Source organism: Pezoporus flaviventris, unplaced genomic scaffold (genome assembly GCF_033815535.1).
Source record: "Pezoporus flaviventris isolate CSIRO_AGI_PZ_B2104156 unplaced genomic scaffold, CSIRO_AGI_Pfla_v1 ptg000001l, whole genome shotgun sequence".
Taxonomy (NCBI): domain Eukaryota; kingdom Metazoa; phylum Chordata; class Aves; order Psittaciformes; family Psittacidae; genus Pezoporus; species Pezoporus flaviventris.
Window position 1 is genome coordinate 39,145,195 of NW_026892549.1, and position 25,336 is coordinate 39,170,530.

The 25,336-nt window shown below is 37.1% G+C and overlaps 1 protein-coding gene across 6 annotated transcripts in view; it reads left to right on the forward strand.

Moving 5' to 3' along the window:
* MYO3B (myosin IIIB) overlaps positions 1-25,336 on the forward strand; it is a 207,594-nt gene that overhangs the window by 93,306 nt on the left and 88,952 nt on the right. For all 6 annotated transcript variants that reach the window (XM_061453077.1, XM_061453075.1, XM_061453076.1 and 3 more), the window contains 13 exons: positions 9,178-9,274; positions 10,167-10,283; positions 11,148-11,252; positions 13,959-14,042; positions 14,708-14,910; positions 15,278-15,376; positions 15,961-16,075; positions 16,453-16,579; positions 16,725-16,935; positions 18,014-18,161; positions 18,405-18,558; positions 20,542-20,630; positions 21,823-21,952. In XM_061453077.1, the coding sequence (XP_061309061.1) occupies positions 9,178-9,274; positions 10,167-10,283; positions 11,148-11,252; positions 13,959-14,042; positions 14,708-14,910; positions 15,278-15,376; positions 15,961-16,075; positions 16,453-16,579; positions 16,725-16,935; positions 18,014-18,161; positions 18,405-18,558; positions 20,542-20,630; positions 21,823-21,952 (1,679 nt within the window). The remainder of the gene's footprint in view (positions 1-9,177; positions 9,275-10,166; positions 10,284-11,147; positions 11,253-13,958; positions 14,043-14,707; positions 14,911-15,277; positions 15,377-15,960; positions 16,076-16,452; positions 16,580-16,724; positions 16,936-18,013; positions 18,162-18,404; positions 18,559-20,541; positions 20,631-21,822; positions 21,953-25,336) is intronic.

The window sequence follows — 25,336 nt, forward strand, 5'->3', positions numbered from 1 at the left end:
TCTGGTTTGTGGAAATACGTATTGGCATGATGAAAAATTGTCATATTTTGGTAGCAGATCTTTAAAAATACAACTGTGAACAATGAAGCGACTACTAGAAAAGTTTAAGATCATGACATACTAAAGTTAAGTGTTTGGCTAGATGCTATTAGTAAGAAGGCTGTTCAGTACTTTAAGTAATCGTTTTGCCTGTAGTTCAATCGTAACTTTTTTTTTCATTCAGCCTAATAATTAATTTTAAAATGTGCTTAAAAAGCAATGAATATTTATTCAGCAGCAGTGGGATTTTTGAGACTGATTGTAAATATATATTAGTTTTGTTGTTGCCCAGAGGGTGGCAGAATTTCACTGTTTCAAAAGAGAAGTAAATGCAAATGAACACAGCTTCCCAAGCTCAGCAATCATTCTGTAATATGAAATTTGTCTAGAATGAGATAAGCTCTGGCCCATTATTATAAACAAACACCTACTAATGTTGATGAAGAAAATTAAATGTCCGCTATGTATGAACAAGTATATACTTCCATGCCGTAAGACTCTGTAGCTTAAATGCTAAAAGCCCAAACAAAAATCTACAAGTTAAAATAAAGGAATAGCTGTAAGTACAGTTTCAAGGTGAAGTTGACTTCTGTGAGGTTGGTGGTTTTTCTGTTTTGTTTTGGATTGGTTTTTTCTGTTGTGTTTTTTTTTTGTTGGTTGGTTTTCTCCTGGAAAAATAAACCAAAACTGCTTACAGTGAGGGAGCTATGCCACTGTTGAAGTAGAAGTATCTGCTTTATCTAGCCTCCTAAGCAGACTTCCCTGTGTAACACTTCACACACCAGATTAGCTACAGCTGTGGATTGGCTGACCCAAAAGGTATCAGAATTTTCCTAGCTGTTGACCAAATAGAAGATATAGACAGAGTGAAATGATCTTTGTTCCAATAGGAGCTCTGAAATGGATTCCACATGGTATTCCTTCTGGGATTCTGTCTGGGATCTGTCTCCATAATGTGGAGGGAGAAGGAATTAGGACTAAGACAGCATTTCTTTTCTCAAGCCTTTCCATATATTAACTGGGAATGCGGTGACAGACAAGCTGCTGCATGTTATGCTTATGCATGACTGGAATATAAGAAGGATTTTGCTTCCAGCACCCCTAGTATGAATCAGTGCTCACCTAATAGAGTTTAACTGCTTGTTGATCCTGTCACCACCTAACCCATCTTAGATATTTATTGGGAGCAATTATTTGCAGCTTGTGTGCAGTAGCACCTGCAGATTGCAATGGTGAAGGGGGTTCTCTTGCTATGGGTTTAGTCCTAATTTTATCCTTCCTATCAGTCTAAATTCTGTTATTGCTGATACTCCCACATTTACTCTGCCAACTAGTCACAGGTACCCTGTCCCAGGTTGTTACCTGACTTATCATTTCTGTCAGTCTCTTCCACCGTTCATTCTGTTTGTCCATAAGGCTTTGTTCTCCTGTTAGTGTCGGCTTGTGTCTTCTTCCTCTACCACTCCAATAGCTTCTGTTTCTATTCTCCACCTTCAGAAAGTCCTAGCTCAGGTTCTTCTATTTTTTCAGCCATTTTTCTGTTCTTGGTATTCCTCCTCACCTGTAGTTTGCAGCCCACTTGTTCTTTCTCTTCACTGAATTCAACTCTCCCAGGTCTATTATAATTTCTTTTTTACTTTTAAAGCTTTACTCTCAAAGCTTTACTCTCAACAGTCTCTTTGTACCCATCTCATTATTTACTGGACTGTTGGCTTGCTTTTAGACAACACTTCTGAAGTAGGTGGCTTCTTCCTCTGCCAGTGAATGATTTGTGGGGAGACATGATTAGGCTGCTGTAGAAGTAGTTGTCTTTACTGTGAAGCAGGTGTGCCTTGCTATTGGCTTCAGTTTGAGGCAAATAGACCTAACTGCTATTAAAGAATGTCCTTCTGATTTGTGTAGTGTTATACTCCGGTATACTTGTTCTTTGCAGCACCAGCCCACTTTAATCAGGGCTGAGAGCATGCTGAGTGAGGACAAAAATTTAGTGGGGTTTTACCACTGAAATCTACAACATTGTTCACAATGATGAAGTGCTGATTTTCTAAAGATTTGAAAGTTGATTAAATGAGACTGCAAAAGCATATCCCTGCAAAAAAACAAGTCTGTGGGACAGACAGTTAATACTGGACTACAAACATAAGATTATTGCAAGCTAACTAACCACCATGAGCATCTAATTGTCATTTTCCCCAGAGGATAGACGTAGTAAAGAGCTTGGCTCTGTAATAGGGAGATAGTACCCTCTAGGAAAATTTGTACCAATTAAAAGCCTGTAAAAACTCTGTAATGCATTTATAATGTAATTTTCAGTACAGAATCTGGCACGCAGAGGAACATATGACCAGCTAATACAGTAAAAATATTTACTGGTGTTCATTTGCGGTGATCTGTAGAAGACATCTGAATGTATAGTCACCACTTCAAAGTAAATAGGCCAATTAAAGCCCATGTTGAGTAAGACCTTTCTATTGTACCACTGGATATATGTGCATTCTTTTCCTGTTTATTGATGTGCCCATGACAAGTACAATGAAATGTGCATTAATTCCCTGGTTCAGAGATAAAGAAAAGTAGATGCCCTTTTTAGGAGTACAGCAACACTACAGATCAGTCATTTGAAAGATAAGTAAAAGAAAATGTTCTCAGGCACAGGCCGGAATTTTCAGAAACTGGAAAATCATAGGGATGCTGGTGTTAACAGCATTTCGATGCTGAGTGACCCAGGGAGTCACTGGTGATGACAACTGATCAGGAGGCATCTGGGTTTTTTCTCATTTGAAAGTCTTAAAGCAGCAGTGCTTTGGATTTACATCTTTGGGTTTACTGATTTAGCAGCTGTAGCTTTTTTAATAGTATTCTCTTTCCAATTGAGCCATGCCAGTTTTGCCTATTTTGGGACATCACTTAAGGTCATTTTGCCTGAGAGCAAGCCTGCAGACTGGAAAGTCAGTATTACCGATTTAGAGGGTATGATGGAGAGATGTGGTAAGCTGATCTAGCAGTTTGCCACTACTGAAAAGGAGAGAACTGGCTTCTTTCATTTTCCCACAGCTCCCAGGAGCAAGCTCATGGTGCTGTTTTTATTGCAACTCCAGTGATTATCAAAACTTCCTGAAGTAGAACTTCTAAAGTAAGAGAAAAAACAGGGCCAGCAGAAACACACAGTTTAGTGACTGCACGTGGGTGCCTCACTTGATACAGCTGAAGTGTAAAGGACGAAATACTCCACGTGACCAGGAACAAGGAAGAGAGAGGAAGAAAGAAGCAAGCTGACCCCCCTTTTGGCAGGATCATCTGGATTGACCTCTGGACACACAGACTGAAATACTGTTTCTTTCATACTTCATTTATAAACTTATTTGTGTGCAGTATAGCTAGGCTTAACTTCAGCACAGTTCTTCATACCTCTGAACTGAATGAGCGCTTCATTTTCCTTGCTGAGCTCAAAGGAGCCTACTAACACATATATTTGTGCTGTCATAAGTTTGTTGCTGACAAATATATTGTTGCTCACTTACTAGTGAGCTTTATATGCTATTTTTAGGTTAGAAATTAATAATGAAAAGGTTTATGCTAATAAAAGTTTAAAATGAAAAAATGGCATTAACAGTTGCTCCTGTTTTTTTTACTGAAAAAGATGCTCTTTGAAGCCTTTTTACCAGCTCTGTTTTTTCCCTAAATTATTTTCAACAGTGAGATGCAGATATCTCCTATCCTTATGCGAATAGGTCTTTTCAATTTCAGAAAAGCCAGCCAGGATACCCCTCTTTCCACACTTATGAGGAAGAAAATCCTGTATTCTTCTGTTGGCATCTTATAGGCTGAAGTCTGAGTTTTGCCGTGATCTTGAGTGAAGTTGAAATTTCAGCATAAGCACCCCACTCCTGAATTGCCTGTTCCTTATATTCTTCTGGGGAAAAGCTTTGTGAGAAAGCCCAATTTCACAGCTACATAAGGATGAGCTCTGGGTATTTTCTGTATTTCTTTTCCATATCCCTTTCGTAAGCTATCAGGTAACTACGTATATGTTTTGTCTAGTTTCTAACAATACCAGGGCATAAATGAAAATCAGTATATTAATGTACGTTTAACAGCTTTGACATAGAAGCAGTTATATGAAGTTTTACTTTAAGAAACATATTTGATGTTAAATAGTCCACTAGTTCTATTTCTATAAAAGTTCTTTAATCCTTAAAAAGCTGAAGTTAGTACATCAGAATGTTGTTTCATGTATGTTAATTTCAGCAATGCTGAATTGTTCTCTTCCACCTATTCTAAAGTCAAATACATCATTACTTTTTAACATATGGATACTAATTTGTAATTCATCTTGGGAACTAGAGCACTCTTATTCCCTCCAGTATATAGCTGTCCCTAGGCAGGAATCATTTCTTAAAATCAGAGGGAATGCTGTCACACGCTTTCAACCATGTTTTGTTTGTTTGTTTGTTTGTTGGGGGGGGGGGGTGTTAGTTTTTGTTGGGTTGGTTTTGTTTTTTTTTCATTTTAGCAATCCTGTGCTTGCACAAGGGCTGTGAAATGCTTTCAGGTTATTCAAATAGTATCCTTGTACAAAGTGACAGTTTCCCAGTTATCAATATCTTTGAAGAGGCCAGCTTCAGATGTGGCTCATTCTTCTCTTGGATGTTTTCCTGCAGACGAGGTAGCCTTATGTTCTGTATATAGGCTTCTTCATAGCAATCAACCAGAAAAGGTGTTCTACCAACCTTCAGTTTCAGTGTCTAAAAGAATGAAAAAACTTGTGTGTTTACATGGATAAGGTTTTAAACAAGCTGACTCTAGACAGTAAAGAGTTCAGAGTTTATTGGTTTGGGTCATGTTGGGTCAGTGTGCTACTGCTGGTCACCATTTAGAAGTTTGTGCAGTGTGGAACAGAGTTACAAAACCTTGCATTTTGAAGGATAAAACACAAATCTGAGCATCATGAAGAATCAAACTTGAAGAAGGTGGGGGGGAGCAAGCAGAGAAAGGAAATATAAGCTTGTAATCATTTGATAAGGACAGGTATGTTAGGCTACCTTTCAGGTATTAGGATGAGACTGTGGTGGCTTGGCAGCTTTCCCCTTATTAGCCAGCTGGATTACAGCAGCAGTCCATCCAAGGAAGTAATTCTTACAACCAGATATCTAGCTTCTCTGCCAGCTCACATTAAGTTTTGAAAGCAATTAACTGCAAGGAACTTGATTGCATCCAGCCAGTAATTTCCTTTGGACTCAGAGATAATAACCAAAACAGATCCAGAAATAGTTCTCTGATGCTATACACAATATAATTCAATGCAATTCTTCTAGCCTTCTTCTATGTGAATATTAGGCAAATGAGTTAATTTTTTTTTTCCTTTTTTTTTTTTTTTAATTTCAAAGCTACTGTGGCCCCCCAAGGTGATCCTTGCTCTAATTGTAGTGTATGTGTTTTTACAGGGGGTTGCACAGATTTTTGCTATAGCTGCAGCATTTATATTGTAATTAGGCTGTGTCAGTATTTCTATTATGACCTTGCTTCAGCAAATTACCAGGCTGAAACTTGAAGCGCGGGGGCAAAATTCAGTCTTTGCAATGTGTGGGAAATAGGCTGTGTTTTTCGGTGCAGCAGTAGCAGACTCTTTACTTTTCTTCTTTTCTTTCTCATTGTGTTGAGTATTTTCTTGTAAATCTCAGTTTGTGTGCAATTCATTTAAAAATTGTCAGTAATGTAATGGAGAACAACTACAGAAACAGTTTTTCCTATGTGAATCCTGGGGAAAAATAAACCAGTAAACGTAAATGCTTAACTGCAGCAAGAGGCCAAAGTAATGGCATTCATTAAAGAATGTTATGAGTGGAGAGGAGAGAGATCAGAGAGGAAGCTTCCCAATGAACATAAGCATTCTTGGTGTATGCTGCTTCCTGTCTTAGGGTGGACCTGCCCACAAGATGACTTTTTGATCTAGAAGTCTATGTGGTCAATCTAGCTTTTTCTTCCCCATCATCAGCTGGGTAGCAGTATCTTATGAGCGCACTTACAATGCACTTCTATGACTATGGCTGTTACATAGTACAAAAAGAGATTTTCTTTCCAACTTACCTCTTCCCCAAGTAGAACAAGCAAATGCTTCCCACCCTTTTAATGAAGTTGTTCATCTGAGAGAGAAAAGCTTCTTGCCTTTTGCTCTTCCTCCAAAATCCAAGCAAAATCTGTCGCTTCCAGCTATTCCTGTCTACCTGATAAAAAGGCAAAGGGAAGGTGCTTGAGAGGATAGAACCTTATTTAATAGACAGTGTTCCTCACTGGAATTCTGGAATAAACCTAATGTTGCTCCTCAGATTTAATAAGGTTAGGTACTTTGAATGGCCCTTTCTGTCACTTCTTTTGGCAGTGAAAAGATTACATCCTCCAGGGAATGATTCAGAACGTTGCTGGAACCTTAAGGCAAATTAACAGCTTTGATTTTTGTTTCTTGTGCACCTTGTATGTCATCAGAAAGGAAAGTTAATTGAAAAAATGGCTGATAATTGTACTTTTTATGCAAAGCATATACTAACGATTATTTCCCCAATTGAAAGTGTTTCCTTCCTTAGGCTTTTTAAGATTTTTATTTTTAATATTTTAAAAACAGATTGTATTTCTTATGTAAAATTCTGGAAATAATTAAAGGTTACTCTCTGTATTCTTCCTTCCCCCTGTGTCAATGTATCTGCAGGACATAGGGTCAGTAGAAAACTGATGAGGCCAGCAGGAGATTTGAAGCTAATGTGATGTTATGCTCCTAATATCCTCTTCCTAATCATGTACTTAGGAAAATGAGTTAAGCACAAGAAATTGTATGCACAAAGGTATATGTGTTTTACTTGTATTTGAGTAGTACCAGTTTCCTTAGTTATTTACAAAGTGTTAAAAACCCCACCCTTTTCCAATACTAATAAAAAAAAGTTTGTTTATTACTTAAGGAGAACAAACAGTGGGAGTTTAATACACAATCAGATAACAGATTAGTTTACAAAGCCATTCTGCAATTAGAGATGCTTAGGTTTGAATGTGCCCTTTTCCCCCTCCTCCCTTCACCTCTGGTAGATACATCCATACTTGTAACTTGTTGCAATTTGATATTGTGGCTGTGATGGTTTGTTTCAGGAAGCAAAAGCTTCACAGATGAGTTATGTTAGTTATGATGTCTGGCCATCACTTTGTTAGTCGCATCTCCATGAAGTAAAGCAGCTGTTAAAATATATGTTGAGGGGTGCTCCTATCTCTAAATGATTTACTTTATTTACAACAGCGTTTTTCTCTGCAGTGAAGTAAGAGGTTGAATTCTGGTTTGAAACATAAAACAATTAAAAAACAAAAAAACCAACCAAAACCCAAACAGTATCTTAGGCCACTTACATGCATTCCTATTCCTTTGAGGATCTGGCTTGTCAGCAAAGTGTAGTGTTCTTGAATATAGTGGCTGCTTTTAAAAAAAAAAGGCAGCACCCTCCTACAACCCACCACTTAATAAAAAAATGAATTGAATGGAATTTTGAACAAATTTGCTTGATCATCATGCTGCCCACTGGAAATAATATCCACTTTAACAGTTTTTCTTTCGTAGCTTCTTATTTGTGTTCTCCTTCTTTCACTTCTTCTTACGTACAAGATCAAGCAAACTACCATCTTTGGACGTACAGGATGTAAAGTGTAAGTGGGACTGTCAGCAAAGCCTGCTATGTTCCTGCTATTTTATTTCCTAGCTGACAAAACAGTTTTCATATTTTCATTTAGTTACAGGTTAGATAAACCATTGCAGAATACTTTTCCAGAACTCACTGAGTAGCCAAAAGTAAATAAGGAAAAAGAATAAAAATCGACATAAAAATATTTAGGATCTTTAAATATGATTCACAATTATTAGTGTAGCTGTACTCATAGCTAACAGTCTTCTTCCTCTGTGTTAGACACTTTTCATGCAATACTTCTGATGATGATATAATAGATCTTGGATATGAAAATGTTCTCCATATTAAATGAAAGCTCACTAGCTTCTAATGTAGAAGCGTTCATAAAGGGGAAAAAGCAAAAGCCTCTACACTCATTTTTGAGACAGGATTCCATGAGTATATGAAGATACAATTAAAGAAAAGAAGACCTGCTATATCTTCAGCATTGTAGATAAAAAGTGTTTTCTGCCAAGTCAGAGTACCATTCTGTTAGTGCTTGATGTAATATTTAGCGTTGGTTTGGGATGTGTGATCATGTGATTCCTACATTCTACATGGCAACCAATGCAGAAACAATCTGTCAAGGACTGTCATTGAGGATCAATGCTAAATGTTACTCAGCAGGATGCAGACTGTATCTCAGTGGGTGTCCTCCTACTATGCTTTGATTATGTTTGTTGTAAAGAAAAGCCTAGTTGTGCTTACAGCATTCATATTTCACCCCCTCTGCGGAAGACATATTTACAGCCTCTTGATTTGTCCCTGTTTCAACAAGATGTGTTGTTTAAAAACATATACACAGCATTTTCAAAGATTCCTTCAGCATAATCTGATTATGAAGGGGTTATGTGACAGTTTGTCTCTGCTGCTTATTGTGTGACTTAAATCTCTGAGGACAAGCTGACTGAACATCCATACAATTTAGAGTCTGATGGAAGCTGTGGCTCAAAAATGTTTTGGCTCAGATCTAGGGTCATCTGAGGAGGCACTTTGTCATACACCAAGGTAACAGAAGGATTTTATACTACTTATTGATTCTTATAACCATTAGATGACAATACTATAGGCTAGGTACATGGGTGGAAGATTTAATTAAACAGAGTGGTAGTTTATTAACTTAGAGTGAGAAGGGAAGGGAAAAGAAATGTTTGATACTTTACTGTGTTAGTGGGGAGTAGTAAGTCTACAGGTAAATCTTCATCTCTGAGCACCAATAAATAGGGTTATATATTGTGAAAGAGAAAACGTATTACAGTGGACAGCAGGCTGACCTATTGCTTTTATAAAAGGATATTGCAGGCAAAAATATGTATTTCAGAGAGCATGTCTCTGTTTTCTGCATGACAAAACCACCCACCCATGACTTTCCACTGCCTCTTAATGTTTGCTGTCTTTGATACAGTATTATAACACAGGTGCTCTACTAACACACTTGCAGGCATGAACGAATACACACTAGAAGACCTTACCGTGTGGATGGAGCGGACAAGTACTCTCTAGATGATGATCTGGTAAATCTAGAAGTTCTAGACGAGGTACTGTACTGGCTGAGTAGCAGTTTCTGACAATTGTGTCTCACGATTTGCCTGTTTCTTAGGCTTCTTTTAACAGAATGAAAAGAATTCCTTCTTGTCTCACCATGGCATTGTCATGTGACTGCTCTGCTATCATCACTTCATTAGTATTCTATATAGTGACATAAAAGCAATAGCAGTGAAATGTGTTATGTGGAAGACCTTAACTATGAGTGATGCTAGTTTAAATTATTTTGTAAGTAAGTTTCCTAAAATGTGAAGGTTAGTTCTGAAGATGTAGATTTAAGAGATTTTTCCTAAAATTGGCGAATTTATGGGTTATTATATTTATGGGAAATTATAGAGTAATATGGTATCTACAGCTTCTGGATAAAAAGTCATAAAACAATATCAGTTGCATATTTCACTGTATCACCTACATGCAGAGTATCTGTAAATTTTTGTTTTGATGAGCCTTAAATTCCATGCCAGCAAGAAAAAGACATGGTACTAAATTGTGCTAGTGTCCTCTTTAAAACAGTCTCTTATTACCACTTAAAATTTAATCCTTGAAAAATTATTATCCTTTTTTCATGGCCAAATAAAAAATTTAATGGAAATATACTGTGCAGCAGTAATGTGCATGGCCATTTTCTCTTCAGGAGGTTTTCTTCTCAGGCTGGTATAACAAAATACGTACTATTCTGGAAATAGGAGTTGCCATTTAACTTAGGTTTATGGCATTAGGAAGAATTTTGAAAATATTTGTCTGTTTTTGTGGTGTTGGCATTTGAAAAATAATTAGTAACACTTATAATAAGTATTTCGTAATTAGTGTTCTCAGCATATTTACAAAAATCTTCCTAACTGGGAAAATACTGTTTAACTATCAAACTTTTTGTAATCTTCTCAGGATACAATTATCCATCAGCTGCAGAAACGCTATGCTGACTTACAAATTTATACTTATGTTGGAGACATTTTAATAGCCTTAAACCCCTTCCAGAATCTCAGCATTTATTCTCCCCAGGTAAGAGAGAATCCAAGCTGTGGACACTGTTCACTTTACATTTTGTATTAACACCGGCTAAAATACTTAAAATGCTTAAGTGATGTTGAAAGGTAGGAGCACAGATGAAAAGCCAGCCTTTTCTTCTTCTTTCAGAAAAGTGTAGGTACAATGTTTTTTATCCCCTCCCTCTCCCACTCCCTCCACCCCTCAGCCCTGATTCGGCCTCATTTGATTCCATTCCTTTCTGCTCGATGGCACATATTCCACAGGAGGGGTGAAGATTACCCCAGCCTCCTCTCTGTCTCTCATCTGGGCTTTCTTCTGGAAAGCAGAAGAAGGCTATATGAACCTCCTCATGCTGAGGCTGTTGCTTCCTCAAGAATTGCTCTGACTATTGGTTTATTACATCTCCTGTGCCATCAACCGCTTCTTAAAATAAGTGAATGGAATGCTGTAAAGAGAGGCAGCTTAATTCCCTACAAATATGAAAAGAGGTGAAGTCATAAATCTTAGTCTCCATGGATGCCTATATCAGGGTTGCAGGTAGAAGGGGTGGGTTTCAAATTCAGTTGTCTTTGAAGTTTCTTTTGTACAAGTTGGGTATTTCCTTGGTTGAATGCTTGTGTTTGAAATTCTGTTCCTTGTGATACAGTGCTCTTTGCTGTGTAATGGGGGAAATGGAGTGCATTTTAGGAGTTGTAATTTGCATTCTGGAAGCTAGGCAGTGCCAAGAATTACCACTATTCTTCCAGGTGATTCAGTGGAAATTCTGTGGTAAAAAACAGGCAACTACCTTCTGTTGAACTCGCCTCTTTTCAGTTCTTTATTACATAGCTAAGTTAGTTACATATTTTGATGATTGTATCTTGTTTTTAAATTTAGTTCTCTAAGCTTTACCATGGTGTGAAGCGTTCATCGAATCCCCCCCACATATTTGCCTCTGCGGATGCTGCCTACCAAAGTATGGTTACATTCAGCAAAGATCAGGTAAGAATCTGTTCATTTGGGTTTAAACTTCATGTTAATCATACTGCCAGTATGCTACATGGCTGTGACTAATTTTCTGTTATTTTGTACTTTGGAAATTTTTTTTCTTTAAGCCTTTTATTCCTACATCAGGAAGATCAGAACAGAAATATAGACAGGTTTGGGAATTCTGAACAGGACACAATGCCATAAAAGAGACTAAAAGACTGTAAAATAAGATGATAGGATTGCCTGCCCAGTATAGTTTCCTGATACCCATGAAATCCTGGCAGTTGATACCATCTGCAAGTGTTGCTGCACACTCTAATTATAGCCTGACTTGCACTAGGTATTGAAATAATTCGCACCTATGTAAAAGAGGAGGGTCTCAATGCAATAGCAGATTGAGTTAGAACCACTTTTCCGTTGCGTAAAGACACTATCAAGCAATGGATAATCAATTCCTTTAAGTACAAGTCACAAAAATAGGAACTATGAACTAATTTTTTTAGTAAAGTATAATAAGGATAGGTCTAATATAAATGTAATAAGGACACAAATCAAATCACATAGCAATGATTTTAATGAGAAAGAAATACCATGCTATAGAAGCTAGATTTCTTTTTATTACATTATTTTGTAAATTTATGCTCTATTTTGATGCACTGTACGTACATGAATGTTAAGACCTAATAATTATTTTTATTTATAAAATCCTTCTGATTTTACCTTGCTTATCACATAATAATTCATAGAAAATGCTCTTTTAAAATCACAAAAGCAGAATAAAATAGTAAAACCCCTGCAGTCAGAAAATACCAAGCAAAGAAGATAAATAAAAGGGACATTGAAGATGAAGAAAAGAGGAGGTCTGCGGAGCATGAACAAGTAGACTGGCCTGAGAGGTGTCTAGTAGTTCTTTAATGACTTATATGCTCTTTGATGGAGACATTAGAGAAAACAGGTACTCTTGTATAGTAACTTATGTGAGAACTTGTTATCCAAGAAAAATAATAGTTATGACATCAGCCTGTCAGGCTGACTTTGTTACATCTTTGTTATGTTTCATACCTGTTTAAGGAGTAAATTCCATTTAGATCTAAGTCAGTTTCCTGTTTTCTGTTTGCAAAGGGTAACAGGAACATGTTCATCTACATTGCATGGCAAATGTTATGGTTCTTCAAGTAAAGGTGCATTATATAAACACTGTAGCTAGATCAAAAATAGATTGTTTGTTTTATCCATTGAGCTTTCCCTTGTATTTTCCTGTGAAGCCTGAAAATTGACTCCAGGTCTAACATTTCTCCTGAAGCTAAAAGCAAGTTCTGGCCAATTTTACAAGTTTCACAACTTAAGAAGTCATAGGCATTAACTGTATAAACTGTTGTATGTGACTTCTCTAGTCACACAAAGACAATTAATTTAGGCATCGTAACCCTGTAAATCCATCATTGGGTTATCTGTTTCTGAGAACAATAAAAATACCTGTCAAGAAGGAAATATATGAGTTGCAAATGTCATATTGTGCACATTGTTTAGAGTCAATTCCTGCACCTACTGTCAGACACCACAAGACACCACCAGAGAACTGCTGCATCTTTCAAACCCTTTCACGAAGCGTAGTTCTATATGAAGTGTCATTGCATCAAGGACCTTGTATCTTCTCCCAGCCTAGAATCTTGTATGTTCATAGTGTGGTTCAAATAATTTTCAGGTGTTTGCATAAAAACACACAAATATATGCAACCGCTCAGTGTTAACATTTTAATTATATGTTAGTTGATACTGTACCCTAAGTAGGCTAATGTACTGGTGACCTGTAGAACACATGAAAAACTGTGAAAATAATAAATGCTGTTAGAATTTCTTACTTCCTATGATCTGAAGTGTTCACACTTTGGTGTTCAGCTGTCAGGTGGCCTTCAGGGTGTGCTGGCCTTCAGGGTGTACTGGTCTTCTCTTTCCGTCTCGTCCATGATGTGTAACAGCAGAGAGGAGGATACCAAGTGGTTTAGGCCATTTTAGCTAATCCCTGAGTCTGGAAGCCATTTTCTGAGCCTATAAAATACCATGTGTTAAGACTGCTGACTCAGGAAGAAGATGGATGGATATATTCTCCCCAAATCATCCAATGAGCAGATGCATATTCTTCTGGAATGTTTAGATGCTAGTTTGCTGTTCTAGCTTGAATATCAGTGTCACCTACAGAAAATCTCTCTACACAGCAGCAATTATTTAAGGTTATTTCTAAAGCCAGGAGGAGACTTTTGGTCAGTGTATTACATAGAGCTGTACCCTGTGTTTCATGATAATTCATATGAAATCAATACAGTGAGCTCAGATGCACTGTTGAATTATGCCACATCAACTGAGCTTGGGCAATTTGCTGAGTTTTATGCATTTGAAACAAGCCACGTATGCTCATAGTGTCTGTTAGTCTTTAGATGTGGTCACTCATTTATATGTCTTAGCTCTTAGAAATTCAGTCACTGCTTCACACAGGTGCACATTGCTGTCAGGCATTGTGAGATGCATTTTAGTAATCTAGGGAATAAATTATTACACTGAGCCTTTGCTGATCTTTCCTTTCAGAAGGAAATTGAGGGAGTTGACCCTTAAAGTATTTTGTGGTCTTGGTGCTAAGCATTAAATAACAGTTAGAAGCCATAATAGCTGAAATTGATCATGTGGTGAGCTGTGCACTTAACTTTGGTTTTGTGTGTTCAGTGCATTGTCATCAGTGGGGAAAGTGGTGCTGGAAAGACAGAAAGTGCCCATCTGATCGTCCAACATTTGACCTTCTTGGGAAAGGTATTTCTTTGCCAATCATATAAAACTATGAACAAATCCTTCCAACACTACCTCCAGTTTCCACTTTATTTATTCTTTAATACTTAAAGATGTTCGTGTGAGTTGTCCCACTTGAATTAGGGACACAGTGATCATGCATGTGAGAGTATTGAATTAAGATACTAGAGAATGACCCACACCAAACCATTCAGTATTTTTTTAAAGAGAAGGTGCCTGATCCTGAGTGTTCAGTGCCTGTAGTTACTTACAATATTTATCAAATATACCATGTTCATTTATACAGTAAAAAATGACAGATCTTGCTATGGCATAACATTTAAATGTTATGAGTAATGCTGTTTTTGCAAAATGACCGGAAAATCAAATGTGTAAAGTTAACTTTAAGTAGGTGTGTTTAGTTTTAATGGTTTCAGTGCTCTGACTAATTGTGTGATACCTCAGAAGCAGAACAATTGCAGAGAAAGAAAAATCTGGGGTTTCCTACCTGTGTGAGACTTTGTCATCAATTTGTTGGTCTTGTTGTTTTGTAAGTACAAAGGTTAATGCAGTATCTAAGTCCATACAAGCATGAGAAAGGGATGCTATGCTTCTGAAGCAGGAATTGGTTTATGGTTAAACAGTATATTCTTTTCATGATCCTTCTGATCTGTATCTATTCTGTCAAGGCCAATAACCGTGCTTTGCGTGAGAAAATTCTTCAGGTAAATCCTCTGGTTGAAGCATTTGGAAATGCCTGCACTGCCATCAATGACAACTCAAGTCGCTTTGGAAAATATCTGGAAATGATGTTTACACCCACAGGAGCTCTAATGGGGGCAAAGATTTCTGAGTATCTACTTGAAAAATCAAGGGTCATAAAACAGGCTGTGTAGGTATATTAATTGTCTGTCCTTTCACATTTATGTAATGTTTTTATTCTTTTTAATTGTCAAAAATCTTTCTTTTAAATACTACTGTGTCTTCTGCTAAAGTAGTGAGCCTTTGTACAGTGCTATGATGACAAGAATTATCAGTTTCTTTTGGAGTGGAAGCTAGAGTGGCTCCATTCTTTGGAGAAATTTTGTAGTTGGTTGGGTTGTCTGTGTTTCACAGCTGCTCATCCTACAACATTAAAGCAAGTGGGAGATTTGCTACGTATTTCAGTGAGCTCATGATGAGAACATCTACTTTTACCTTGTACAAGATGCCACAAGAATAAACGCATGTGCTTTAAATGGATGATTTTTTTTATATAGGGGAGAGAAAAACTTCCATATCTTTTATTATATTTATGCTGGCCTTTATCATCAGAAGAAGCTTTCTGAATATAGACTTCCTGATAAAAAGCCTCCTAGGTAACTATCACTCACTTGTTTTAACTGCTTGTTGTAATTAGCTATTGATCAGCTCTTGTTTTCAGTATGATGCCTTAAAATCTCTCTTAATCCCTTAAGGATTTTTTTAATCCTCCCAAGTGAAGAGGATGGACAATAAGGCATTGCATTATTTGTATGTGTTTGAGAACTTGAACTATTTAAAGAGGAGGAGAAAGAATCAAGCTTATTATCATGTGGATGTTCTGTTATACTTTCATGTCAGGAAAATTGCCTTATGATTTCTTACGTTAATGCTTCACTAAGAACCCAGAATATGCTTTGGAGATCTGTTTTTTAATTGGTATTTGTACTTGGGGTTCATCTGATCTGTATGAGTGAGGGGATGTGTGTGAAATTTTGGTAACACTATAATAGATACTAAGAATAAGCAAAAGTTAGTGCAACAGAAACAAAAACTTCTTTTAAATTAGTACTAAAGTAAATAATTGGAAGATACTGAAATATATGCTCTTTCCAGTTACTGAGGGACTTGCTTTGAAGTCACTGGAGATTGTACCGGTGTATGTGCTAGTATGGTGCTTTCTTTCTCCCTCTCTATTTAGATATATCGATAATGAAACTGGAAAAGTAATGCATGATATAGTTACTAAAGATTCCTATGGAAGACAATTTGAAGCAATTCAGCATTGCTTTAGGATTATAGGATTCACTGATGAGGTAAGAGATCCAGTTGCTAAACTATTATTGACCTTCTTTATGAAAATCATCCCCAGTGCTGCCTGTGCACAGAGTGCTGGTTGGTTTTGTGGGTATGCGTCTGTGCCACAGGATCTCTTGTGACAGAAGTAAACTGTGGAAGCATAACCACACACTTGGAAGCCAAGACCAGTCTGAGGTCTTGGTACTCAGGCGCGTCTATCCACAATCCTCTGTCACATGGTTTTCTCTGTCAATAGGAGCTTATAGAACTTGGTCTCAGAGCAAGATACACGCTTTAATAGCCATTCCAGTGCCCATGTTTTTCTTTAACAGCCTAAATATGTTCTGTATATCTAATTGGATTCCTTAAAAGTGCTTCTTGTCATCCTTTGCAGGAAGTGTACTCAGTGTACAGAATTCTGACTGGAATCCTAAATACTGGAAATATTGAGTTTGCTGCCATTTCTTCACAACACCAAACAGATAAAAGTGAAGTTCCCAACCCAGAAGCCTTAGATAATGGTAAATGCATTTTAACATTGTCAGTTCTGTAAATGCAATATGATTGTATTTGTGAGAATGTCTAACTCATGGTAATAGTTGGACAATGCTAGTGATTTCCATTGCATAATCACAGTCCTGTATCTTTTTCCCCACTGTCTTTTAGCTGCTGCACTGCTAAGTATTGGGTCAGAAGAACTTCAAGAGGCCCTAACCTCCCACTGTGTTGTAACACGAGGGGAGACTATTATCCGAACAAACACTGTGGACAAAGCAGCTGATGTGCGAGATGCCATGTCTAAAGCACTTTATGGCCGCCTCTTCAGCTGGATCGTAAATCGTATTAATACGCTGCTTCAGCCAGATAAAAATATATGGCAAGTTACACATCACTGAATTGTGTATTTAGTGTGCATATGTGTTCCTCCTTTTGTATATTTTTGATTTTGCAGAAAGTGTGCTGTGTTTATTTTGGCTGAGGCTTCAAAATGGCTTTTATGCTGTGATACTGAATTCTGTTACCAGGACATTAACCCCAACAGATTCAAAGAGCTGAGGGGAATTATGCACTGACGTCGGTAGAAATTGGGTGGTTGAGTGCTGTACAATTCTTTAGAGACATGTTTCTGATGTAGTGAACATTAAAATCATACCAAAGGCTGGTAAATATCTGGAATATACTGCAGAACTTTAGTATGTATTCACAGTCCTTACAATCCTTCTGCTTTTGTAAGCTGGTAATAAATAGAAATCTCAGATTATTATTGTGCTGCTACTTGAGATGTGATTTTCTTTTTAATTTTTCATAATTACAGAAACATTCACCTTGTGCATCCTTATGATTTCATTGCCAGGTACTGATCTGGCTGCTATGGTCTTTTCAGGCAGCTGTAGAGATTTTTAGAAACAAGAGAACCCCTTAGGTGATGTGAAAATCCTCTGATCTGAGATCTGTACTTGGCTGTACTCCCTATATTGTATAGACATGTTCTCATCCATACTTGCAGTTCTGATGGTGACTGGTACGAGTCTGCTTGAGCTACTGTATGGGCTTTCAACAGTTCACCTTCTAGTGGCAGCAGACTCAGTAATTACCCTACTGGCTGAGTATAGAAAAAACATGCTATTGAAGCTTGACGCCTTTTGTACACCTGTAGGAGCAGACAATATCTTTATTTGGGATCTGCCTGTTGAAACCACTTGTTTTAATATAGCTGCTGTCTCTTAGTACGTACCTATGATTCACCTGCCTTATTCGTGGAAATTTGAAAGAAGCAAGTGAAAAACAAAACTGTTAACAATGCTGAAAAATTGCACAAGTTGTCTTAAGCTCAAACACTTTTTCTTCTCTCTTTTTGCATCAGACAGATTGAATCAATTATGCAGTCTTGGTTGCCATATTTATTGTAACTTGGTGCTGCCCATGATGAACTTTGTTTGTATTTTCACATGCAGCAATACTGAAAATGGGATGAATATTGGGATACTAGACATATTTGGATTTGAGAACTTCGCAAGAAATTCCTTTGAACAGCTGTGCATAAATATCGCTAATGAACAGATTCAATTTTATTTCAATCAACATATCTTTGCACTTGAGCAGGTAAATTCAACTGATGCAGTCTAGTTGAATCAGCTATCCTGAAAGACAGAACATAATCTATACATCATAATCTATAAAATGGGTATGTGATTTTATACACAGATCAGATAACAACATCTTTCAGTTGGAGTTCTGTAAATAATGTTATTGGGGCATATAGAGTATTGCTGAGCATCATAAATGATCTAATGATGATGTTGCTTTTACTGGTTCAGTATTGAAACTGTGCTGGTGACTTTGTAGATGGAATATCAGAGTGAGGGCATTGATGCTACTACAGTAGAGTATGAGGACAACCGTCCACTTCTAGATATGTTCCTCCAGAAACCCATGGGTCTCCTGTCTCTACTAGATGAAGAAAGTCGATTTCCTCAAGCAACAGACCTAACTTTAGTTGGTATGTGCAAACAAAAATTATGGGAAATAATAAATGTATTTTGATAGGGCAGAATGGACAACTAGCTTAGTTGTCCTTCTAAGGCTATGCCATTTCATTTGGTACATATTTGTCGTTGTGCTTCATTATTTTCCTCTGCTCATGTGTTTTCTGTTCTTTTCATATTGCTAAAGTTTTATGATATATCAGGTTTCTAGGTCTTGTTGTCTTTCCATTGTTATAAAGAAATAACCTGTGTCTTGTCCCTGTATGAGACCAGCATCAACCAGCATTTATCTCAATTTACTGAAGGGAAGGCTGAGACATTGTAGAATCTAGTGTCTAGGACCACCCTGTGAGCAGCATTAGTGTTGAGAGTAAAATTTAGATCTTCCAGGCTTCTAGGCCCATGTTTATCCAATTAGAAAATACTGCTTCGCTCCAGATTATCTCATCATAAATAGAAAGTGTGTGTTATTTCTGGTGTGTCATCTGGCTGAATATCCCCCTTCCTTCGTGCATATTTTACATGTATTTTAACAAATCTTGGTGCAAACTTTAAAACATGGAGATCATGCCATGTTCAAAACAGTTGCCCTGCTTTTTATTTTCTAAAGCTACATTTTTCCCTGCTGTTTGAAACACAGTTGCAGTTCCTTCAATGGAATGTGTAGCAGAAACTCAAACTGCTAGAGAAAAATAACAGCTGGCTGTTATACTGCATGATATATGTACAAGATTTTTCACTTCTGCTAGGCTAAGTTGAAACTTGAATTTAAGTCACAGAATGAATGCTGTGGTTTCCTTCCAGTCCTTTTTTTTTTTTGTGTACTAAAGCTGTGTGCTTCCATGTTGGTCCTATAAATCAGTTAGTACTGAATATTGAACTTACACTTTCACAGAGGCACTTGCCTTGGTCCAGTGCCGATCAGTCATACTGCTGATCTATACACAGCCCAGCAGGATCCCTCAAGGAGACAGTAAAGTGGGAAATTTCTGCCCTCTCCAGATGTGCCAGGCAGTAATTAATTCTGCCACCCTCCTCCCACCTCCTGAAATTCCAAAGTTAGTTCTTCTAGCTTTAGGTACAAGCTTGATTAAATGTTAATAGAAAGAAAAAAACTAATAAAAAATATGAATGGACTCCAACATTAGAAAAAACATGTTGATAATATTCTCTGACCTACACAAAAAGACAGAATTTTATCAATTGATTTTGGCCTGAGGTCTCTAGTTGCTAGTTCAGATAAAGAAATATAACAACAAGTTTTACTGTATCAGCACTAATTTAATTTCAGACTATTAAAGAGCATACAAAATGTCACAGGGTATAAAAGACATTTTTCTTAAAAAGTGGTGGGTTTTTTTCTGTCAGCTCTTTAGTCATAGGAGCTAGTTTCCTAGTCATAGGAAAGAGAAGTTTCCAAGTCATAGGAAAGGGAAGGCCTCTTTAAAAGAGGTTTTAGTTAAAAACCTCTTTTTCTGTAGAAGTCCAAAGGTAAATGAGAGATGGTCCCAGCAGGAAGACATTAACATATACTTAAAACATGATGCTCAAAGTCAAATGAATGGGGGAAGGAAGACAGGGAAAATACAAATAATGGGCATTTAAGCAAGCAAGATGTATGCACGATTTTGAATTAATATAGTTGAAATAAACCTACCCCAAGTCCTATTTAAGCAAATTCATAGCAAAATATGACCAGTGGTTGCACTTTCTCATTGGCCCCTCTATTTGATAGATTTGCATGCATGAAACTATCCACAAGCAGTGGGATTTGAAAGATGGTCTTACTGGACTAGTTTAGGATGAGTTGTTCCATTCAAAAGAGGCAGTTTGGAAGAAAGCACAGAGAAGCTGGCACACAGCTATTTCTGAGCAATCTGATAATATATGTGTTCATAGTGGTTCTGGCTTCTTGAGCAGCAAATTGTCCCTAGTTAGCATGAAGATTTTACTTAGTCACTCTAAGTTACTTATAGCAATCTCTTCCCAATGTCTAGATAAATTTGAAGGCAATTTACGGTGCAAATACTTTTGGAGACCAAAAGGAGTAGAATTGTCATTTGGTATTCAGCACTATGCTGGAAAGGTAAGGCCACATGATTTTTATTCAGTGCAAATAACTGGTATGGGAATTCCTTGTTTTATACAAAGTTTCTTGTTTAGAATTTTTTTTTCCAAAAATTTGAGAGTCAAAATAATAAAGTTTACAGAAATGTAGATTCTACAATAAAATTTTCATGTGTAGTGCTCTATTTTGGAACCTGTCCTTAGGGTTCTTTCACAAATTGTGTAGACAATAACCACCTTCTATTCTGTAAGAAATCTGGCACCAGAAACATCATTACTACAATCATTTCAAAGGACCAATTCTCTGGAGCCAAAACAGGCCACATGACTGTTAACAGCATGTTAATGCCAGTAGTTCTGTGTGTGAGTGCATAGAAGTATACGCACAAAATGCAATGTAAACCAGCATCTGCAATAGAACTTAAAATCCTCTAGAGAGCATTGGAAAAGACTGGAACTAGCAAGCACAGATGTTTTCTTGTACTCTGTAGCTCCTAACTTCTTTTTAGCAGTTCACGTATTATTTTATATGGGGAATAATGGGCCAGTTGTTTTACATAACATGAGCTTTGCTTGTGATTACAGTTCCAAGTCTTTGTGAGCAAAACTGAAATAGCCATGTTTTATATAGTTATCAAGGAAGTCCCATCTCTGGCTCATAAAACTCCAGAATTTTAATATATATTCTAGTAAACTTTGTCCAGCTTTCTAGCTTGTTAAGAATAACTAAAATTTCGCACAGGTTTAGGAAATTCTTTGTAACCAAATGGCCAAGTCATAAAAACACTGCTGGCCAGTTCTGTATTGCAGGAGGACATTCAGTTTCTGTGTAAACTAGTTGACTCCAGTGCAGTTGGGCTAGAGAGGAATATTGCTAGTTTCTTATTTCACACATAAATTGTCAATTTAAGCTTTCATGAAGTATCTCTGTTATATTGCATCATGCATACCATAGTTACCTGTGACAAAGCATAATGCAACATGATTTAAGCCACTTAACCCAATTTGATGTGGAGTGGAATGCCATGAATATAGGTGCCGTTTATAGATATTTTCCATTCTGAAGACACTACTGTAGCTGTACACTTTGCAGATAATTCATTGACATGCCAGAGCCAAATTAATTGGTCTACTTGATCATCCTCTCTGTTCACATTTTAAAGAATATAGGGGTTTTTTGGCAACTTCTCTGATTCTCTTTCCCATGCTAGGTATTATATGATGCCAGTGCATTCCTTGAGAAGAACAGAGACACACTTCCTGCTGACATAGTGGTGGTCTTGCGAACTTCAGAGAACAAACTTCTTCAGCAGCTGTTCTCTAGCCCATTAACAAAGACAGGTATTTTCTGCACAGCTTTGCTAACGTTGCAACATGTTCGGCTACCTACTCCTCCAAAATTGTAATTGTTTCTAGACAGTTTTGGGGTTTTTTTTAATTCTTTTTCAGCTCTGCTGTTTAAAGTTTCCTGGATAGCTAAAATGTTAATTACCATATTTTATTATTTTTTTAAACATGTGGGCATGAACTCTTCTAAAAAACACAGAAAGATTCATCCCTCACTCCAGAGAAAGGGCAAGAACTCATTCTCAGAGCAGGATGAGAATATAGGAGTTTCTTAGTTCTTAGTCTATTAATGAGATCAATTCTCAGTTGATAGATCGCACCGTGTCTTACAATTCGTAAGTCCTCAATGTAGATCAAGTTATTTTGAAGTTAATAGCCATCTATTTAGAGGCATAGATGCAATAAATAAAGTTTCTTACAAATTATAAGAAACACATAGTAATCTGCTAGAATTAATTAATTCACTTGATTTAAAACTTGTTGATACTGACTTACATAAAAGTGCGCTGATCTATAGCTGGATAGAGCAGCAAGATGAATTTTGATTACTGCATGGATAGATGACAGAATACCATTAACCTGTACAAATGATCTGCAGTATACATGCAAACTCTCCTTATATGTAAAATATTTTTTTCAAAAAGAGCAAGAAAAAGATGTAATACTAAGGAATGATTTAATTATGATGGATTGTATTAGACTGCAAAATTCTTGTAATCTGATATGACATATGCAAATGATGTTGTATTTTTAGGTAGAAACAAGTGTACGTGCATTAGTTGCGTGAAAGCTTATTGTGCATAGGCTGTAGATGCAATTCTGTGCCTGTGCAGCAGCCCTATCTGGGGTTTCTGCATCCTCAGTAGCCCAGTCATAGCCTCTGGTGGTGCATCTAGTCTCTCTTCAGATTTCTATGTAGAAAAAGAACATCTGGAAGAAGATGTATATTAGAGCCTTCTTTGCACGTGTAAAATTGATAGCACAGTATCTGTTTATATTCTACATAGGATAGATTCCTGTTAAGATATCTTTGTTCTTTTCCTGTAATTAGAAGGCTCTGGGTTACACCCCTTCAAATCATGCTTTTAGAGGTTCCTGAGAGGTGAGGAATCGATGAGAAATCTCCTTCTCCTTTCAGCTATGACAAGCTGAGATGGAGGCGAATATAGTTTAAGATGGAGTAGAACTGGTTTATGTCCAAGTGGGGAACAAAGAATCTTTCTGTCTACTTCTGACATTTGAGTCTGTTAAACTGGTAAAAGAGATTCTTTTACTCATGCTAGATGGTTCAAACAAAGCAAAAAATAAGCTCACATCTGGTCAAATGTGCCTCTGCATCCCTTTTTACTAGCCATTTTATGCCTTGGTGCTCATTGTGAGAATGAAACAGATAGGTGCTTTGTCCCATTTATCAGTCCAAATTGCTGTAAATATTACATGTTTGATCTTATTGCCATTTTTAAATCAGAATGCTGATGCTTTTGTGTAAAGTAATTTTCCTCTGGCTCTTTAGAGATATTTTCAGTGGCAGCAGCACTGAACTTGGGTATTTTGCCCAAGATGCATAAAAACTTCAGTAAGAAGATAGTTCTCATTGCAGTAATGTATAGTTACCATGTTACCGGGTGTATTTCCACCTTTTTTTTTTTACATGAATTGTGTGCTTTCTGCCTCCTACTGTAGAACGTTTACCTTTCCATGATGAGCGCACAGCAAGTTCAGTGTTACATGTATTTCTGTCAAGTTGGTACAGGACATCCTGTTAAGAAATGATTGTGCATATGCTCCTGTGCATGATGTTATAAGAATAGCTTAAAACCCTTATGTCATTTTTATATTATGGAAAGTCTTTGTGATTTTACACTCTTTTTTTTCCGGCTATCTAATATAATTGGCACTCACAGCCTGTGTTGGGGCCTCTGTGTTCTCAAATCAGATTGTTGCCAGGTTTAGTTTTGGCAGCTTGCAAGATAAATGAAAGGTTTGGCTGAGAACAGAAGGCATTGCTGGCAATGCTGCTTCATCTCTGCTCAGTGAAGAAGGATAATGCTATTCTTTTAACTTTCTACAAAGAGGCTCTTGTAAACAACAGTGACTGTGTAAATGCTCCATCCTACTCTGTCCTTGCTTCTTAGCCTTCTTCTCTCCATTCAACATGTGTTTCATTCCTAAGGCAAACCAGAAAAAAATAGAGTACGGTTCATAATCTTGATCATTTTCTCAGTTTTTTGTAGATTAGTGACTGATACAAAAGTTAATAATTTACATGGAAGCCATATTGCATCTTTCCAGGTAACCCTGACTTGAAATGAGCCTTCTGCCAGAATCTCTGGTGTTTTGTTTGAAGATGAGTGACAACACATTCTCCCATCTGCTTGCAACTAGCGCTGGAATTTGCAGTGTAGGTGGTTTTTGCCAAGCAGCAGTTTCCAATATGTGTAATAGTCACTAGGTGGTGCTATTCCAGAAGCAAGAGGGAATTTGTGGCTGCTAACATGGGTCTGACAATTACTGAAAATGTAGTTCTTAAATACCAATAAGAACAAAAAGATGCCTTTCCCACCCTGAGAAGATCCTCTGTTTGAAGTATATTTATGTAACTGTCATGTCTTCGGCTGTCAAAAACTGAGCAGCAGCAAGAAAATAAATATTAAAAAGACCAAATTTCTTTACTAATTTAAGATCATGTTAATCCCTGCAATTTATCAAATATACTTATCCCCTCTTAACAAATGCTTCCATTTCACATTAGCAGACTGGAGTTTAGAGGGCCAGAAATTAACAGCAGGACATTAAATATACATTTGTAGTAGTAATGTATGTTTAAGAGTGTGCACAATTAGCGATACAAGGTGCCAGAACTTAAACATACTGTCAGTAATAGTGTTGTGTGTACAGCATGTTTTGTCATCTTTCAGTGGAAACTTTCATTCAGCACGTCTTGGAATCCACACTTTCTATGGGTCTTTATGAACATATTCTAGTTTAATCTACCACTTCTCCCAGCTGCTTCCATATTTGTCCAGAAAAAAAAACCAAAAGTTGCTGCCACCTCAGTTGAATGTGCATGTTCCCATTCAGAGATATTGTGTTCCTGGTTGCCTCTGGGTTTTGTTTATCAGCATCACAGAGAGAGTTTTATTAGCATCAGAGAGAAAGGGAATCATGTGACTTAGAAAATAGAGTCCCCTTGTAAGAGAAGTCTTTAACTGGAAAAATTAAGGAGAGCCTTGGGACATTCACTAGTGGTATCAGTGAGGTGGTCAGGCGATTTGACTCACTGTCCTGATATTCCAGGAATACAACCATGTAAGTGGTGGTGCCATTGGACTGCTTGGGCAAGCACCACTGGGGCTTTTCAATATTGCAGCTTCCTCT